The 19507-nt window shown below is 59.7% G+C and overlaps 1 protein-coding gene across 4 annotated transcripts in view; it reads left to right on the plus strand.

Annotated features, from left to right (window-relative positions):
- DAG1 (dystroglycan 1) overlaps positions 1-17768 on the plus strand; it is a 48866-nt gene extending 31098 nt beyond the window's left edge. For all 4 annotated transcript variants that reach the window (XM_079794395.1, XM_079794394.1, XM_079794393.1 and 1 more), the window contains exons 2-3: positions 1966-2360; positions 13014-17768. In XM_079794395.1, the coding sequence (XP_079650521.1) occupies positions 2076-2360; positions 13014-15413 (2685 nt within the window). In that variant the 5' untranslated portion in view covers positions 1966-2075 and the 3' untranslated portion in view covers positions 15414-17768. The remainder of the gene's footprint in view (positions 1-1965; positions 2361-13013) is intronic.
- Positions 17769-19507: the final 1739 nt, after the last annotated feature.

Raw genomic sequence — 19507 nt, forward strand, 5'->3', positions numbered from 1 at the left:
GTCTTCGTGACTCCGGTATTAGGAGTTAGGTCTAGAGCAGCACTTCCCAACAGAAATATAACCTGAGCCACATAGGTCCAAAATATGAATAGAAATAAGAAGTGGATTTAACTTTAATAATATATTTAATGTAATATGTTTCTTTATTTACCATCTATGTATATAAAGAGCCAGGGTCCTTAATGTCCAAAATGACCAAATGGACGACACCGGAAGTCAGTCCCGCAGTCAGTGCTGGGTTGCCGTGGCGACTCAGCACTGACTGCTACAGCTGCAGGTGCGGCGACCCAGCACTGACTGCCAAGGGGGCTGCGGATCAGGCCGGGAGAGAGAAGCAGGGTCTGATCCACAGCCTCCGAGGCAGCTGTTGATCAGCCCTTGCCTCTCTTTCTCTCCGGGCCTCGCCAGCAGCCGCCGGGGCTGCTGATCAGCCCCGCCTCTCTGATCAGGCCTGGAGATAGGCCCAGAGATGCTGACTGGCATAGAAACTGACCAGTCAGAACCAAATCTGGGTGAACTGTGAGGAGCCAATGGCTGCCTAAGAGGCGGAGCTTTTGACACTGACTGGCATAGAAACTGACCAATCGGAACCAAATCTGGGTGAACTGCGAAGGCAGAACCTAAGGTGGGGGCTGAGGAGGATTTTCAGGGCAACAGCTGTTTGGTGTAAGGTGTAAGAAAGCGGTTCAATTTTTTAATGACCAGTTTGGCAGTATAGTGCATATGGCTGGCTATCAGTCCAGATGTAGGGATTATGTATTTTTGTCTGCCAAGAGCATCTCCTCCTGCTGAAAAAGGCTCCACCCCCCCATTTAAGCAATCCTATCCTATATAATCTATCTATACTAATAAAAGGTTAATGTGCTAATTAGACCGGGTCGACTGGCCATCTTCCGGACGTCCGACTTCCTTCTGGACAAAGCCATGGTGGTGGGGGCCAAGGCAGAGGCAGTTAGGGGCAATCAGGCGGGCAGGGAAGGGCAGTTGGGGGCGAGATCAGGCCAGCAGGGGCAGTTGGGGGCGAGATCAGGTTGGCAGAGGAGGGCAGTTAGGGGCGATCAGGCAGGCAAAGGGGTTAGGGGCAATCAGGAATCAGGCAGGCAGGCAGGTTAGGAGCCAGCAGTCCCAGATTGCGAGAAGGATGTCTGACTGCCACAGGGATTGGGCCTAAACTGGCAGTCGGACATCCCCCAAGGGGTCCCTGATTAGAGAGGGTGCAGGCTGGGCTAAGGGAACCAACTCCTACCCCCCCCCCCCCCCCCCCCCCCCCGTGCACGAATTTCGTGCCTGTCTGCATCAGGCCTGCGGGGCTCTGGCTGAAACCGGCTATCTGATATCCCCCGAAGGGTCCCAGATTGGGAGAGGGTGCAGGCCAGGCCGAGGGACCCCACCAGTGCATGAATCCATGCACCAGGCCTCTAGTTTATTAATATTTATTACTTGATATATTTATCTCCAAAACATTGTTTCAATATGTAATGAATATTTAAAAAGTATTAATGAGATATTTTACATTTCTTTTTATTTATTGATTGATTGATTTCAGAGAGGAAGGGAGAGGGAGAGAAAGATAGAAACATCAATGATGAGAGGGAATCATTGATTGGCTGCCTTCTGCATGCCCCACACTGAGGATCGAGCCCGCAACCTGGGCATGTGCCCTTGACCGGAATCGAACCCGGGACCCTTCAGTCTGCAGGCCAATGCTCAATCCACTGAGCCACGTTTCTTTTTTATGTGAACTTTTAAAAATTCAGTGTGCACTTAACATTTACAGGGCAAGCCACATTTCCAGTGCTCAGTTGCCACCTGTGGCTGGGGCCCGTACGGACAGCGCAGGATGAGACTTGATCCAGCTCAGGATAGATATTTCTGGGAGAACAGTTATGGGGTAGTAACTGCCTGTGCACAACTTTGAAACCAGGGGGATCGCTGAAGTCTGAGACGGCTCTTCTTCTTTTTCAGGCTCTGAGTGCTCTGGCATGGAGCAGGCGTGCAGGGGGTGAGGACCCGGCTCCGGGACCACGTCACTGACTCCTTTCATCGTGAGGCCGGCTTGCGCAGACTCGCCCTGCATGAGGATGCCTGTGGGCCTTGCGCTGCTGCTCCCCGGCGGGGGGCGGGCCTTGCTCCTCCTGCTCTGCGTGGCCATGACTCAGTCCCACTGGCCGAGTGAACCGTCGGAGGCCGCCAGGGGCTGGGAGAACCAGCTGGAGGCGTCCATGCACTCGGTGCTGTCAGACCTCCCGGAGGCGGTCCCCACGGTGGCTGGCATTCCTGACGGCACGGCTGTCGTCGGGCGCTTGTTTCGAGTGACCATTCCTACAGATGTCATTGCTTCTGATGGAGAAGTCATCAAGGTGAGACGGGTGTGAGAGTAAATGAGGAAGCAGTGATCGTCTGCCATTGCAGTTTTAGGTTTTGGTGTTTCAGTTCTGTGCTCTAGCGATTCTGAGCTCAGTTTTTCCAGAACCTACTTATTGTCCCTTAAGAGGGGAACAGTCAACGGATGTTCACCAGAGGGTCCCCATAATCTGAGGATAGCATCCTAAACCTTCCTTCTTACTCCTGTTTTTAACAAATACATTTTTATTGACTTCAGAGAGCAAGGGGGAGGGAGAGAGAGAGAAACATCCATGATGAGAGAGAATCATGGACCGGCTGCCTCCCGCACGCCCCACACTGGGGATCGAGTCCACAACCCGGGCCTGTGCCCTGACTGGGAATTGAACCGTGACCTCCTGGTTCATAGGTTGACGCTCAACCCCGGAGCCACGCCAGCCGGGCCTTACTCCCATTTTGAGGGTGTCGCCACTAAAAAGAAGATAAAGTACGAATAATATAGGAGTTTTGCTCTAATTTAGTCTTCTACGTTTACTAATGTATCTGGTCACTTAGTACCCAAACTTCAGCCTGGCCCCCTCTCCTCTGGGGAAGCAGTTCCGGAACGCGGGGTCTGAGACCCTGTGGCAGTGGGAGAGGATTGGCCGGTGCGGTGGGAGTCAGGCGGAGCAGGAAGCTTGTGTGAAGAAGCACCAGCCTGTGTCTGGGGGGGTGGGACCTTGTCGTTTCCTCCGCATCGTGAGGGAGTTTGCGTGGTGGCCCTGTGGGTGCGTGGGTGTCCCTCTCAAACTGAGCACCTCCGAGAGCAGAGGTCAGCACCCCTTTTCTTCCAGGGCCAGATACTGTGTTAGGCTTCATGGGCCCTGTGATTTCTCTTACACTTCTTCAGCTCTGCCGTGAGTGCGGAGGACCCACAGACAGTCCAATGACACGTTACTTAGGGACGCAGAAGGTGATTTCACGTCAAGAAATATTATTGTTTTGCTTATTGATTTCTTTAATTACTTGGAAATGCAAAAACCCCCAAAAACGAACACATCATTTTTAGTCCTGGGCTATACAAAAACAGGTAGCGGAGGCCAGATTTAGCTCACAGCTATCCCTGACCTACAGCATTCACTCCTTAGAGGTGTGGCTTGAAAATAAACGGAAAATATTTTAAGATCTATACTTAGGCCCGGCTGGTGTGGCTTAGTGGTTGCATCGACCCATGAACCAGGAGGTCACGGTTCAATTCCCGGTCAGGGCACATGCCCAGGTTGTGGGCTCCATCCCCAGGAGGGAGCGTGCAGGAGGCAGCCGGTGGATGATTCTCATCATTGATGTTTCTCTCTCTACCTTTCCCTTTCTGTCTGAAATCAATAAAAATATTTTTAAAATGCTAGCCAATAAAAACAAATCTATACTTGGTTAAGGTAGTTTTATATCTGTATTGCATTTAGATTTGTGCATACACATACTAGTAGAGTTCTGACTACCTATTGGTGTGTTCAGACACAAAAGGTTAGTGGTTTAAAACAACCAGTTTGTTTTGCTCACATTTTGTGGCCAGGAATTGAGGGCTCATCCAGGACTCTTACCTCTGCCTCCATGGCCCTCGCTGGAGCGGCTCCTCGGGGCTGGCGGCCTCGCTCCGGGATGGCTCAGGCGCCGATTGCTCCATTCAGTGTTCTGTCAGTAAACGTGCCAGCTCCCTGTCGGCAGGGAGCGTAGCCGGGCTGCTGGTCAGGGTTCTTGGTTCCTTTCCCTGCGAACCTCTGCACGGCTGCTTGGACTTCCTCGTGGCACAGGAGCTGGGCTCCTCGGTTAGGTCGTCCAAGAACCGGGAGTGGAAGGTGCCGTCTCCCGAGGCCTGGGCTTGGAACCCGCACAGCAACGCTGCCTCGCACGCCACTGGTCAGAACACGAACAGGGGTCTCGCCAGTCCTTCCCCACAGCCTGCCCTCTCCGACCCAGCCCAGGCATCTAGGCATCTAGGTTAGAAAGGCCACAGAGTCTGTGCCCTCTCCAGGCCCGAGGAGAGTGTGATCATGGCACGTTCCCCTGAACCTCGGCAGCGCCCCCCCCCCCCTGCCCCGCCCCGTGCTCTCTTCCTTTTCCCCGCTGGCCCCTCCCTCGCTGTAGCCGTGGCTGGTTCTCGGGGGGCCTGTGATCGCAGAGCTGGTCCTGCTTCTGAAGACGCCGCTCCCTTCCAGCTCTTTCCAGCTGGTGGGTTCCCACGTACGCGTCATACCCCCCGCAAGCCTAATGCTGGTCTGGCCGTCAGGTGAAGGAGGGCAGTTTGGGGTACATTTCTTGTGCAACTGCAGACTTGATCTGCATATCCAAACGCTGCCCTGGTTGCCTCGTTCCCGTGGCCGTGGAATGTCTCACGTGGGTTCGTCTTGACCACAGGTGCTGGCAGTGCTGCAGTGCGCCAGACAGTGGCTGGGTCTGGCAGAGACGCTTAACAGGCTTACTCTCCAGGAGGAGGAGAGCGGTTTTACTGGAAAACAGGATTTCATCGGAGCATATTTATCTGTAAAGCAGACCACTCAGTAGCTGATGAGCCTGTAGAGAAACAAGATGTGTGGCTCTTCATCCCGACAGCTCGCTGCCCGGAGAGCGGGTGGGGAGTCGGAGCAGCTGCCTGCCTTCCTGGCGCTTTGCTGTCCCTAGAGCAGGATTGAAGTCTTTCTGTTAAAGGCGTTGTTTCCCCTCGTTATAATTATGGGGCGTAAACACACGTGTAGAAAAGGGAAAAAGAAAAGCTTTTGTGGTTCCTCCGCTCAGCAAACTCCTCCATCATTTTCTGTTTTCATCAAGAGACGGCCATGTCACATGCCCACCAGACGCGTTAGACCTGGGGTCACACTGGATGTATTTTAACCGTTTTTCATTCGCTGTACTTTAGTTTTTCTCCCTGGATTGTGAAGCATTTTCTGAGAATATAATATAACTTCCTTTTTCTTTTCTTAAAATACATTTTTATTGATTTCAGAGAGGAAGGGAGAGGGTGCGGGAGAGAGAGGATAGACACATCAATGATAAGAGAGAATCACTGATTGGCTGCCCCCTGCATGCCTCACACTGGGGATCGAGCCCGCAACCTGGGCATGTGCCCTGACCGGGAATCGAATCGGGACCTCTTGGTTCATAGGTCGTCGCTCAACCACTGAGCCACGCCGGCGGGCAGGAATGTAACTTTCAATGGCTGCCAATATTCTGTGTATGTGAGAAACATTTCAGATCTTTGGCCCAAGGATCCTTGTTGGGGTGACCTCCAAATCATATCCATCACTCTTATCATCATCCAAGCCACCACCTACCTCTTCCCTGACCCCCAGCCTCTGTTCTTTTTTTTAAAATATAGTTTTGTTGATTTCAGAGAGGAAGGGAGAAGGGGAGAGAGAGAGAGACATTAATGATGAGAGGGAATCATCGATCAGCTGCCTCCTTCACGCCCCCCACTGGGGATTGAGCCCACAACCCGGGCATGTGCCCCCGACCAGAATCAAACCCGGACCCTTCAGTCCACAGGCTGACGCTCTGTCTACCGGAGCCCAACCGGCCAGGGCCCCGGCCTTTGTTCTTGACCCCTCGGTCTGTTCTCCACACTGAGGCAAGAGACATCTTTATCTTTGTAAGCTTAATCGGCTTCACAACCCCTTCTCCCCGTTAGGGAGCTGCACTGGGATCGAGCCCCTTTCCCTCTCTATGCCAGGCCCCAGCCACAGCCGCCCTGTCCGCTGTACCCGCCAAGCTCGGGTCCCCCCAGGCCTCTGGCTTCCTTCTGGCACCACCTGGGTCAACGTGAACATCACCTGGGGCCTTGCAGTCCTTTCCCTCCGCCCGATGAAAGTCGCTTTCCCACAAACCCTGTGCTGCCTTCTTAGCAAATTTCTGCACTTGAAATTCTTCGTTTTGTTTGTCTGCATGGGTGCCTTCTGTCACACAGTAGGCCCGCAGGTGCTTTGGGCTGGCAGAAGGAGTGAGGACCCTGCAGGGCCTGCACACCTGCTGTGGATTGTCAAAGCCCACCTGGCCGTGTGCAGGGAGGACACAGCCCGTGTTGGGGGCAATGAGACGAAGCCTCCTGTGGGCTCCCAGGTGAGAGGTGGTCTAGCCGATTTGGACATGGCTGGCTGCCTAATGAGGGCTCATGGGCAGAGCATCCGCCCGAGATCGCTGCGGTTAGACGGGGGGATGGTCATCTGCTGACTGGTCAGGGCTGTGCATGGGGTTGTGATGGAATAAGGCAGTGTTTGCCGCAGACTGAGGAACAGCGTTGAAAGGATAGGAGGTTCGGTCTCATGCTAGTGAGCTGCATGGGCCGCCTGCCGAGCCTCTGTGACCTGTGTGGGCCGTTGGTTATGCTGTTGCAGGAGGTTGTAGCAACTCTGGGAGTCACAGTGGCAGAGGGCGTGTGCTTGGCGTCAGCCAGGTGTGCCCATCAGCGTGCCCCACACTGGATACTCCAGGCTGCAGGGAAGCCGCAGGCGGGGGAAGTGGAGGGAGCTGCCTGCTGGAGGGTGGGCCTGAGGCCTGAGCCTGTGCTCTGCCCGACACCCGACACACCTTCCCGTCCGGAGCCGCGCCCAGCCTCGGCCGGCCAGCACCGTGCTCCCCTGTGTCTCCAGCTCTGCCTCAGGAACCGACTGGATGTGATCAGCCCCCGCGTGCCTCCCAGGGACTCCGTGGGCTCGGTGGTGCGAGAAGGGCTGCAGGCCACGCCAGGCCCTTGTGGCCGCCTGACCTTCCCGAGAGGCCTGTGCCCTGACCCTCTCTCCCTCCTGTGCCCTCAGGACACCCTGCGGCTGGTGGTCCTGGCGTGGGCTCCTTTGGGCCAGACCGGGTGCGAGTACAAGCTCAGCCCAGGTGGTGGCTGTTCTCTGCTCCCATAGCAGGCCCTAGGGCACCCTCCCTCCGCCTCACGGTCTCCGGGGCCAGGGCCCCCAGACTCCAGCTTGCCCTGCTGGGCGGGTCCCAGGCTGGCCCGCGGCGGCCATCGCGCACCTTACCCCGCCTGCCGCTGGCTCCCTCGGGTGGGCGCCTTTCCTCTGGCTGAGGGAGTGTGGCTCCCTGGCTGAGGGTGAGGAGACGCCCCAGCCCTTCCTCTGGGGGGGGGGTAGGGGGGGAGATCGTGAAGGGACCCGGCTGCCCCTCTCAAGGCCCCTCAGACGCCTCCTGTTGGTGCTGCCGGTGGCTTTCACCCCTGTGGCCCCTCAGCCTCCTCCCCGGAGACAATGCGGCTTCCCTTCGGCCCAAGATGCCGGCAGCCTGGGAGCAGCCCTTCCTGGGCCCTGCTCTCCCGCTGGCACGGCCCCCATTGTTCCTCGGAGAACAATGGCCACTCTTTCTGGCCGGGAGGAGCGCTCATGAAAGGAGCGTTTCTTCGGACGCTGGAGGGCTTTGTGGCGACCCCCCTGCGTGAGATGAGCTGCAGTTTCTTCCTGCCTCAGTGGGTGTGCCGGCCTGAATGGGCCCCTTGTGAGCACGCACCGGGAGGGGAAGGCCGCACCCCGGGGGGGAAGGCCATAGGCCGCACGGGGGGGGGGGGGGGGGGGGGGGGAAGGCCGACGGCGCGGGGGCAGCCTGATCGCAGCCACTCACACACTTATGAAAACATAGGCTTCTGTGCTTTGAAAAAAATACTGACAAGGACTGAAAGGACGTGACAAAGTGGAAATTGGTGATGGCAGGGCTTGGGCCAGGGACTGACACTGAGAAGGTTATTAGCGCCTGTCACTACGCTCCGCTGTCCCTCACTTTTGGGGGAATAGGGTTAGTTTTTGTTTTTAGAGGCGAGCAGGCACTGTTAGGTAAAGCGCTTCATAATCAGACCAGAAGGGCACCGACTGGGCTGGGCAGGCGTGTTCGCCGTGGGGTCCTGTGGCCGTGGCCTCTGTGGCCAGAGCCGCGTGGTGTGCGGGCTGCTTGTCTAGCGCGGATCGACGGGCTCTCACGGCTGTGGCTCTGCTTTACTCGCACCCCCTCCCGCCCTGGTTCTTCTCTTCTGTGGGGAGAAAGTCTTCGCCCTTTGACCTCCAGCCAGAGGCTCTTCCTGTTGCCCGGGGCCACCCCCAGCCCGGCCCAGCCACGGGGCTGCCATGTGCATCCTTTGCAGAAGTTGATGTTGGCCATTGTCATGGTCTGACACCGTGACACGGGGTCCCCCTGGATGTGAGCACAGGGGGCGCCCCCTCTGACGCCTAATTCCTGCCTCCCTGCGCAGAGGAGACCACGCCGTCGGCCCTGACCGCCTCGTGTCGGAGAGCCTCCGGGTGGTGCCTGTGGTTCCCGGCACGGACAGCTCAGCTTGGCCCAGCTCTGCAGCGTGGCAAGGGGCCCCGGCAGTGGGTTACAGGACGGCAGGCGGGGCCACTGAGAAGACCCTCCAGTACACCGGGGGGGGGGGGGGGCGGTTCAGGGAAGGGCTCAGCTGAACCCCTGATGTCCTGTCTTGAGGGTTAGTTGGAAGGGCCACAACTAAGGCCCAAAGGAACCCTCCAGAAGGCTTGCAGCGCGAGAAAATTCACCAAACGCAGCTTGTGTACTTCATCGCCTCTGTGCTGGCCATCAGCTCCCCCGGTGACGTGGTGTGGCAGTGTCCACCCGTCTCTGGAGTCTTCTCTGGCCATGTCCAGTCCTACACCTCCTGCCTGGTGAGACACCCAGGTGTGGGCTCCAGGTGGCAAAACAGGTTTTCTTGGTTCCAGAAGCCAAAGGTCATAGAACTAATGAGGCCCCAGGGAGAGTCCGGTTTCAGCTTGTCTTCCAGCTGTGCCTGACCAGCTGGCACCCTGTGCGTGGCACCTGTGCTGACGCGAGGACTAAGGAATGGAAGCTCCTCCGCCCGTTTGCTCTTTCTCCGGGCGGGAAGGCCCTGATGGGGAGACTGCTGGTGCCTCCGGGTGTTAGCACAGGGCCGTCTTCTTCAGCCGGGGCTTGGGGGTCGGCTGTGGGAGAGGGACCAGCCAAGCGTGGGAGAGACGGTCGGGACTGAGCAGGGAGTCTGTTCCTAGTCGTCTGCTGGTCGGACGGAGGGAAGACCCACGCCTTCCCCCTGGCAGGTGCCCAGGGTTGCTCGGGTGATTCATTGTGGGCAGCCTCGACGCCTCCTGGGTCTGCCCAGGCTTTGTGGTTTTGATTCTTAATGTTTGGGATGCACATTATAGATCAAGATTTCTAAAACTGGGCATGTGGTGGTTCGAGGTCTCCTTTTCCTCCGTGCTGGGCTTGCCTTCCATCTCAGAGGCATGTCCGCGCTGAGGGTTGCTGAAACGGCCAAGATTTCTGGCTCTTTCCGGCCTGGGATTTCTCACGCGGGCCTCGCCCCGCGGGGTCTGCCTCCTGCAGCTGTTGTGTCCCCGCCGCCTGCCCGGAGGCTCCGCCCGGCGCTGCACTGTCCGTCACAGGCCCGTCTCCCGCAGGCAGTGGGCGTGGGGGTGGGCTGAGTGACCGGAAACCCTGGGGCGTCCATGGCTGGGACCAGCCTGTCCCCAGCCCCACGTGCTGGTGCTGGAGCATCCCATGAGCTGATTGGGCCTCTCGCCTGCCATTCCCAGCCCAGCAGCCCTTAGGAGTTAGTGGGTGGGAACAGTGTGGCCGGGGCAGGAGTACTCACATGAGGGAGCCAAAGGCTCCAGAGCTAGAACCTGGGGCGGGGGGGGGGGGGGGGGGCCGAGAGGGACCGAGGGGAAGTGAGTGCTGGTGTTTGGGCGCCACAGCAAGTCCTCCCCTGCCCCAGGCCCCCAGGTGTCCCGTCCGCTCCTGCCGACAGGGAAGCGAGTCCCTGAGGGCCCAGCCCGGCCCTGTTCCCCTGCTAGCCCTGCTTCCCCCTCCTGCAGCCTTCGTACTCCCTGGGTGCTCTGAGCTTCTGCTTTGGGCTGTGACTCGGGAGACAAGGCTCAGTGCTCCGGTCCAAGGCCAGTTCGGAAGGAGGACGGGGCGTGGGCCTGGGCAGCAGCCCCCTGTGTCCAGTGGGTGGGGAAGCAGTGCGAGCACTCGGCACGTGCCTGGCGCCGTGATGGACAAGAACGGCATCGCCTCCCTCTTGGCAGATGAGAAAACGGGCTGAGGGTGGGTCGGTCCTCAGCCTGCCTGGACCTGGGCCTCAGCCCCGGCTCCTGCCGACGGGGCTTCCCCGTGGTCGGCTGTCCTTACAGGACGAGTCCTGGCTTGTCACGGAGCCCGTCTCTCTCTCCGCAGGAGCTCTCCGAGCTGCCTCACCCGTGGGCCCTGAGCGGGGGCAGGGGGGGGGGGGCAGAGCTTTGGAAGCCGGAGGACGGCCGACTCCATGGACTGAGGCTCCTGCTTTGTCACGGGAGCAGGTGTTGCATCCCAGAGGTTCCCTCCACGAGCGCCTGGGGGACCCTTTCGGTGACGGGGTGCTGCCAGCCCTCGGGCCTGTTCAGACTTCCAGGTCAGGGCTTCCCCCAGTGGCCTGGGAATGCGGGAGCCGGCGTGTCCTGGACTTGGCTAGGCCCTGTGGGATCGGGTGTATTTGCTCCCTGCCGTCTCCTCATTCCCTTCGATGCTGTGAGCTCCTGCTTTGGGGCATGAATCCGGGACAGAGCCGGCATCGTGCAGAGTGCTGCCTGGACCTACACTGCCAGGACCATGATGCTCCGAGATGCGGGGCTTAGAGTGTTCCGTTAGTGCCTTTCCGTCCTGTCTCGGCAACCCCAAGGCCCTGGGAGCGCCCGCGGGGCGGGAATCTGCAGAGGCGAAGGCAGGCCGGGGTGCAGGGGGAGTCGTGGCTCAGTTTTCCTGACAGGCTTGTCCTGTGCCTGTAGCGCTGTCGGTCGGCCCGGGAAAGAACGTGTCTCGGTCAGCACGGAGCTGCCGTGCCCGCCCCCGCCTTCCGGTTAGACACGGAGCGCTTTCGCTTGCTCTGGTGAAACCCGGGCTTTCCTCCCAGGATTGTCCCTGACGGTACATGTCATCGACACGGGAGAAGGTTCCTTGGCATGGATTAAACACACGCATGTCTTCCAAGACTGGCTGTGTGGGAGCCTAGGCCAAAGAGTGGCCTGAGTTTATTCCCGGGAAATGCCCACAGCAGAGAGCGGTGGCTGTTGGGTCAGCAGATAGGCTGCTTGAGGGGTGGCCCTCCTGTTTGAACGTGCCCTGATTCACTTAATCGGAGGGCTCTGTCCCCGGATTCATGCCCCAAAGCAGGAGCTCACAGCATCGAAGGGAATGAGGAGACGGCAGGGAGCAAATACACCCGATCCCACAGGGCCTAGCCAAGTCCAGGACACGCCGGCTCCCGCATTCCCAGGCCACTGGGGGAAGCGCTGACCTGGAAGTCTGAACAGGCCCGAGGGCTGGCAGCACCCCGTCACTGAAAGGGTCAGTGCAGCCGGGGCAGCTTGGGGAAGCCCTGGGGCGGCTTGCTCATCTGCTGATGGAGGAACTCAGGGTCGGAAACAGGCCCAGCTGCCTGGCCACGCAGGAATGTCCCATGGGCCTGGCCCGCCAGTTGGCACCCACCTTTGGAGCCTCTCCTGGTCTCTGCACAGGTGGCTTTTCCTTCCTGACTTCACCCAGAGCTCCATCCAGGCCCCCTCCCCCTCTAAGCTCCCCTCTGCCAGGTGTGCTCTCATCTCAGTGGTGGCTGTCGGGGGGAGGGGGTTAGGAAACATTCTTGGGTGGCAGAAACCGAGGTCCTCACCCCGATCACCTGCTGCCCGCCTCTCAGGACCCCAGGTCCTGCCCACCCTGTAAACATCTCACTGTTCCCCAACTGCTCCATTTGGGCCTTACATCTTGGCTTGAAGCCGAGCATTCAAACTTTGCTTTCTATGTTTATAGGTGATTGAGTCTGTTTACATATTTAACATAATTGAAGTGAAAAAAATGTAAAGCACGAGTTTTTTAGCGAAAACATTTGAAATAAATATTTTTTATTGCTAAAAAAGCTTGTAAAGGAAAATATATTTAATGTTCTTCATGGGTCTGGAAACACCGATTTCTACAGATAGTGACCGTTTCTGACGCCGGCTGTTTGCAGCGAGTGGTCAGTGGGTTGGCAGATGGGGACTAGCGGGTTAGATGGCGGCGCCCCTCCTGGTGGAAGGCGGTGCTGCGGAGGCAGGAGGAGCTGAGGGGTCTGCGGGCGGAGTGGGCAAGGAGGGGGCCGGCATGTCGCTGCTATAAGCCCCACAGTTTCCTGTTTTATTTAATGTGTTTTTATTGATTTCGGAGAGGAAGGGAGAGGGAGAGAGAGAAACATCCGTGATGAGAGAGACTCATTGATCAGCTGCCTCCTGCACGCCCTACACTGGGGATCGAGCCTGCAACCTGGGCATGTGCCCTTGACCAGCATCAAACCATGACTTCCTGGTTCATAGGCCGATGCTCAACCCCTAAGCCACCCTGGCCGGGCCCCACAGCATTCTTGGGCCCAGTGCATCTGTTCTCTGGGATGAGACCTGTTCGAGTGCCAGCCCCGCTCTCGCCACCATGTGGCCTCCAGTGAACCGTTGGCCTTTCAAGCTGGCCCACCCGCAGCCCAGTCTCTCCCGACAGCTCAGTGGGCCCCGAGAGAGGAGTGGTCCCTCAACAGGAGCTCTGAGTGACCCCTCCAGCCTGTCGCACAGTCAGGCGAGGCCAGTGGTTAACTTGTGACCGTTCCCAGGTGAGGCAGCGACAGTGGCACTCACCTCGCGCTGTGTCTCTTCCAGGTGTCGGCTGCAGGGAAGGAGGCCTTGCCGCCCTGGCTGCACTGGGACCCGCAGAGCCGCAGCCTGGAGGGCCTGCCCCTCGACACCGATAAGGGGGTGCATTACATCGCGGTGAGTGCGGCACGGCCGGGGGCCAACGGGAGCCACGTCCCCCAGGCTTCCAGCGTGTTCTCCATCGAGGTTTCCCCTGAGGACCACAGCGAGCTGCAGGCCGTGCGGGCCGTCCCAGACCCCGGGGAGCCGGCGCCCTCCGCCTGTGCTGCCGACGAGCCCGTGACGGTGCTGACGGTCATCCTGGACGCCGACCTCACCAAGATGAGCCCGCAGCAGAGGGTCGCCCTGCTGCACAGCATGCGGAGCTTCTCGGGCGTGGAGCTGCACAGCATGAAGCTGGTGCCCGTGGTGAACAACCGGCTGTTCGACATGTCCGCCTTCATGGCCGGCCCAGGCAACGCCAAGAAGGTGGTGGAGAACGGGGCCCTGCTGTCCTGGAGGCTGGGCTGCTCCCTGAGCCAGAACAGCGTGCCTGACATTGGCCGTGTGGAGGCGCCCGCCCGGGAGGGGGCCATGTCCGCCCGGCTCGGCTATCCCGTCGTGGGCTGGCACATCGCCAACAAGAAGCCCCCTCTCCCCAAACGCCTCCGGCGGCAGATCCATGCCACCCCCACACCTGTCACTGCCATTGGCCCGCCCACCACCGCCATCCCGGAGCCGCCGTCCAGGATCGTGCCCACCCCCACGTCGCCAGCCATGGCTCCTCCCACAGAGACCATGGCTCCTCCCGTCAGGGACCCTGTTCCTGGGAAGCCCACAGTCACCATTCGGACTCGCGGTGCCATTATTCAGACGCCGACCCTGGGCCCCATCCAGCCCACTCGGGTGTCCGAAGCTGGCACCACGGCTCCTGGTCAGATCCGCCCCACGATGACCATTCCTGGCTACGTGGAGCCCACGGCGGTCGCTACCCCTCCCACAACTACCACCAAGAAGCCACGAGTGTCCACGCCAAAACCAGCCACGCCTTCTACTGACTCCTCCACCACCACGACCCGAAGGCCGACCAAGAAGCCACGCACCTCCCGACCGGTGCCCCGGGTCACCACCAAAGCGCCCATCACCAGACTGGAAACGGCCTCCCCGCCGACACGCATCCGCACCACCACCAGCGGGGTGCCCCGTGGCGGGGAGCCCAACCAGCGCCCGGAGCTCAAGAACCACATCGACAAGGTGGACGCCTGGGTCGGCACCTACTTCGAGGTGAAGATCCCGTCAGACACCTTCTACGACAAGGAGGACACCACCACGGACAAGCTGAAGCTGACGCTCAAGCTGCGGGAGCAGCAGCTGGTGGGCGAGAAGTCGTGGGTGCAGTTCAACAGCAACAGCCAGCTGCTGTACGGCCTGCCCGACGGCGGCCACGTGGGCAAGCACGAGTACTTCCTGCACGCCACCGACAAGGGCGGCCTGTCGGCCGTGGACGCCTTCGAGATTCACGTGCACCGGCGCCCGCAGGGGGACAAGGCGCCCGCGCGCTTCCGGGCCACGCTGGCGGGCGACCCGGGGCCGGTGGTGAACGACGTCCACAAGAAGATCGCGCTGGTGAGGAAGCTGGCCTTCGCCTTCGGGGACCGCAACTGCAGCACCGTCACCCTGCAGAGCATCACCCCGGGCTCCATCGTGGTGGAGTGGACCAACAACACGCTGCCCCTGGAGCCCTGCCCCCAGGAGCAGGTGGCCGCGCTGAGCCGCAGGATCGCCGAGGAGGACGGGAAGCCCCGGCCCGCCTTCTCCAGCGCCCTGGAGCCCGACTTCAAGGCCTTGAGCGTGGCCGTGACGGGCGCCGGGAGCTGCCGGCACCTGCAGTTCATCCCCGTGGCGCCGCCCCGGAGGGTGCCCTCTGAGGCGCCCACCACGGCGGTGCCCGACAGGGACCCCGAGAAGAGCAGCGAGGATGACGTGTACCTGCACACGGTCATCCCGGCCGTGGTGGTCGCCGCCATCCTGCTCATCGCCGGCATCATCGCCATGATCTGCTACCGCAAGAAGCGGAAGGGCAAGCTCACGCTGGAGGACCAGGCCACCTTCATCAAGAAGGGCGTGCCCATCATCTTCGCCGACGAGCTGGACGACTCCAAGCCGCCCCCCTCCTCCAGCATGCCTCTCATCCTGCAGGAGGAGAAGGCCCCCCTCCCGCCTCCCGAGTACCCCAACCAGAGCGTGCCCGAGACCACCCCTCTGAACCAGGACACCGTGGGAGAGTACACGCCCCTGCGCGAGGAGGATCCCAACGCGCCTCCCTACCAGCCTCCCCCGCCCTTCACAGCTCCCATGGAGGGCAAGGGCTCCCGCCCCAAGAACATGACCCCATACCGGTCGCCCCCTCCCTATGTGCCCCCTTAACCCACAAGCGCCTGGGTGGAGGCAGGGTAGGGCAGGGCCCTGGAGACAACAGGGTGTTGTCTGTGGAGACGGGGGGCCTGCAGACCATCGCCCCCAGGAGCCGACACCTGACCTAGCACACACTGACGCGGGGCTGGACACGCCCGCCTCTGTCCTCCTGACCCCAACGCGGCCGAGAGGCCTTGGGGACATTTTTACTTTTCTTTTTGCCTAACAGCTTTCTGTTTGTTCATAGAGAACTCTTCGCTGCGTGTGGCCGCTGGCTCTGCGAGCACCGGGGAGTGGAGGTGGCTGGAGCGGGAGGAGCCATGGGCTCGCAGGCAGTGCTGGCCGCCTCCGGCCTCTGCGTTTGCCTTTAACACTAACTGTACTGTTTTTTCTATTCACGTGTGTCTAGCTGCAGGATGTAACATGGAAAACAGTAGCTAAAGATCACATTCAAAGGACTTTCTTAAGGTTAAGTTTTTACATTTAATCTGCTGTTTACCTAAACTTGTATGTATAATTTTGGGGTGGGGGTGGGAAATTGCTTTGCTAAAAATAAGCTCCCGGGGTGTTTCAAACTTAGAGAAGACCAAGGGACAGTATTTTTTATCAAAGGAATCCTATTTTTTCACACTACGTAAACCTGGTTGCTCTGATACCCCAGAGCCTGACTGGGGGCCTCCCGGCCCTGGCGCAGGGGCCAGGGCCCTGGTGCTGGGCTTGCTCTCCCGCTGTAGCCACGGGCTGGAAGCTGGAGGGCCTCTGGGCCGTGGACATCACACCCCACCCCATGCACGCTCGCAGCTCACCACCAAGGGGTCTTCATTTCCATAGAAACGGGACTCCAAGAGGCAGTGGGCCACGGCCCCCAACCTAGGTGCTGCAGGGTGGGCCAGCTGCTCATGGGGGTGCCTGGGGAGGTCGAGGGACTCGACCACATCAGCCTGGTTTCTTTCACCTTCTGTGTTTTTCCCTCCTAAAAGGAATATCATGGCTTTTGAAACACTCAGTGGGGGACATTTTGGTGAAGATGCAATATTTTTATGTCATGTGATGCTCTTTCCTCACTTGACCTTGGCCACGTTGTCCCCACAGTCCACAGCCCCCCACCCTGACCCCCCACCCCTCCTCTGGCGCTCCAGTCCCAGGCCTGGGGCCTGACGGCTGGGAAAGGCTGGCGGCCGGGGAGGAGTGCCAGCAACAGTTCATAGTGGAACCTGCGGGCTCTCAAAGCTAATTTTTTACTCAAGTTTTTATACAGCCTCCAATTGTTTTATTAAAAAAAGATTTAAAATGGTGATGCTTACAGCAGTTTGTACAAGCTCTTAGTGTCGACTCCATGGAACTGACGGCTTCGCTCATTTTGATTTGGTTTTATTTTTTGCCCCTTCCTTCCTTTCTTTTTTTTTGTTTGTTTGCCCCTTCCTTTCTTACTGGTTTAAATTCTGGAATTACACTGGGGCTCCTTTGGCCTTTTTTAGCAGAGTGTCCGTCCGTCCATCTGCATCTCTGTCCCGTGACTCAGGGGCGTCCCCTCTGCTTGGAGGCTCCTCCTTTGGGAGAAACCATTGAGCGTGACTTTGAGGCTGAGTTACTGGCGGGACCTTTAGGGGAGGAAAGCCTTTCGCAATAACGTGACCGAGGGCGGTGGGTGGGTCAGGCTCCCTTCGCACAGCGAGCAGCCACTTCTAAGCCATATAGACCTTCCTGCAGAGGACCGTGCGCTGCCTCCGGAGGGGAGGGCCCCAGAGGGTCTTTCCCCCCGGCCTTCTCCCAGGGCCCAGCCCCTCTCCCCTGCCCGGCCCCAGTGGAGCTTGAGTGGGCAGTGCCCCTGTGGGGGTGCCGGCAGATGGAGGCTCCGTGGACATCTGGTGACCGGGCCTTGTGCCTCCAAGCCCTGATCCAAGCCAGAGTTTCCCCAATGCCCCAGAGGCAGGAGCACAAGTGGGGTCTGACTGGAGAGACGATTTTTGATGACCTCATCAGAAAGTAAACAATTCTGGTGTTCCAGGTGAGGGCTCTGAAAGGCTTTCCAAACCAGCTCAGTTGCCCCTAGCAACCCCACCATGAGGCACGGCCATGCAGAGATGTGGCTGGCCCAGAATGGCCTGTTGCCATAGCAACTGGAGGCGCTGGGGCAGTGAACAGAATAACAAGAGCAACAATGCCCTTGCAGGCAGCCCCCGGCCCCCGCCCCCCGTGCGGGCTGCTGATGGCCGATGGCGTCAGACTCTGAGACAGCCAACCTCACATTCAAGTATTCACCAACCACTGGCGTGTTTTATTTCCTTCTGTATGGGTTTCAGATGTGTTTTCTGCATTCTGTATAGAAACATATCAAACTAAATAAAAGCAGTGTCTTTATTACAATGCCATGGCCTCCAAGCGTCTATTTCCGCACTTCCACACGTTCTGGGACGTGAGGGGGGCGGCGGGCGGTGGGGGCCAGGCAGGCCCAGTGCAAGGTGGCCTTCGAGCTGCTCGCCTTCGGGCCTCCCAGCCTCACCACCTCTGCGCCCCTCAGAGCGGGTGGGTGTTCTGCCAGCAGGCCAGCCCTCCGAGCACTTGTGCCTGAGCCCGCCGAGACAAGTCTCAGTTTTCGGGGGGGGGGGGGGGGGGGGGCGGGCAGGCAGAACTCAGTGAAACTGGGCGGGGGTGGGGGTGGGGGTGGGGAGTGGGAAAGGCCCTGCCACGAGCTCTCTGCCCGGCCCAGGGCAGGAGTCCCTCAGCCTGGGCCCCTGCAGGGATGGGCACTCAGGGACTCCTGGCTGCAGCTCCGCCCCTGCTCCTGCCCCACTGCCTCGTGGCTTGGGGCTGGCCACTCTCCCAGACAGTCTCCAGGCAGGCTTGGCCTCGGCCTTGGAGTGGGGAGAAAGGGAAACCTGTTTGTGGCCAAGCTGTTCAGCCCGGGGTGGGCTTGGAGGTCCTGGGGCCTGCCCCCGGGTGCCCTCCCTGGGATGGGCAGGCCAGCTGGGCAGGCTTATTGTGACTGACTGCCAGGAAGGGGCTGGGCAGCCCTGGGACACTGCCGGGGGGCGGGAGGCAGGGGGTGCGACAGCTGCGTCTTCCAAGGCCATTGGTCACAGGACGGCTAGTATCTCATCTGGGCTCCCCCCACCCCCTCCTCACCATCTCCATCCGCAGCCCCAGGCCGCTGCTCTGCTCCTAACCTTCAAGACCCAGATACGGTCCCACATGCAGCCGGAGCTGAGGGCCAGAGTGCGGGTTGCTGAGGGTCAAGAACCTACTTCTGGAAGAAGTGCCGGGAGAGGCGGTGGCCAGCACAGGGTCAGGGACGCCCACCCCTGGGCCGAGCAGCAGGGGCCCCGGAACGGAGGCTGCCCTCGCTCTGTCGGCTCAGGAAGTTCTGCTTCGTGTCTCACCGGAAGCCACTGGATTGAGGGGAATCATTCCCGGAACTCCAGTAAAGGGATCCCTGGTTTCAGCGGAGAACAGGAAGGTCAGCAAGGCAGGAAGAGGGAAGCCACAAGGGGGTATCTGATGTTCGGCTTGGCAGCCCCAGCCCCCAACACTCCTGCCAGGTCTGTGGCCTCTCCTTGGTGGGCGTGGGGACTGTCTGCTCAGGTCTTTTGAGCTGAAGAGAGGGTGATGGAGGGAAGGGGCAGGAAGGGACAGAATGGGGGAGACATGAGGGCTGTCACCCACAGGAATCTGCTTCCTATGTGCCTCTGGCCCCGGGCAAGTTCCCAGGATCCCTCTGACCTGGCTCCATCTGTGAGGAGGGGATGGTGTTGGTCTCCGAGGGATTCTGAGGCCCCAGGACCTGGAGGTGGTGGGATGGGGACAACAGCTTGTGCCTAACGCGCTGCCTGCAAAAAGGGCAGAGAATCCAAGTGAGGATAAAAGCGTCTGCATTCTCCCCTGAGCCAGAGCTGTTGGCTGGGGGACACTGGGGTGCCCAGAGCTCCCGCCAGGCCAGCCCTCCCTCTAGAATACCAGCGTGGTGGGGACTCGAGACTATTGCAGCCACCAGCCTGGCCTCTGCCTGCTCCCAACGGGCTGGACGTCCGAGGAGAGGCCCTCTCCCAGCTTCCCTGGAGCGTGGGAGGCTTCGCGAGCCCAAGACTTCCCAGGGTGAGCTCACTCCG

The sequence above is a fragment of the Cnephaeus nilssonii genome (genome assembly GCF_951640355.1).
Source record: "Cnephaeus nilssonii genome assembly, chromosome: 17".
NCBI classification, from domain to species: Eukaryota; Metazoa; Chordata; class Mammalia; order Chiroptera; family Vespertilionidae; genus Cnephaeus; species Cnephaeus nilssonii.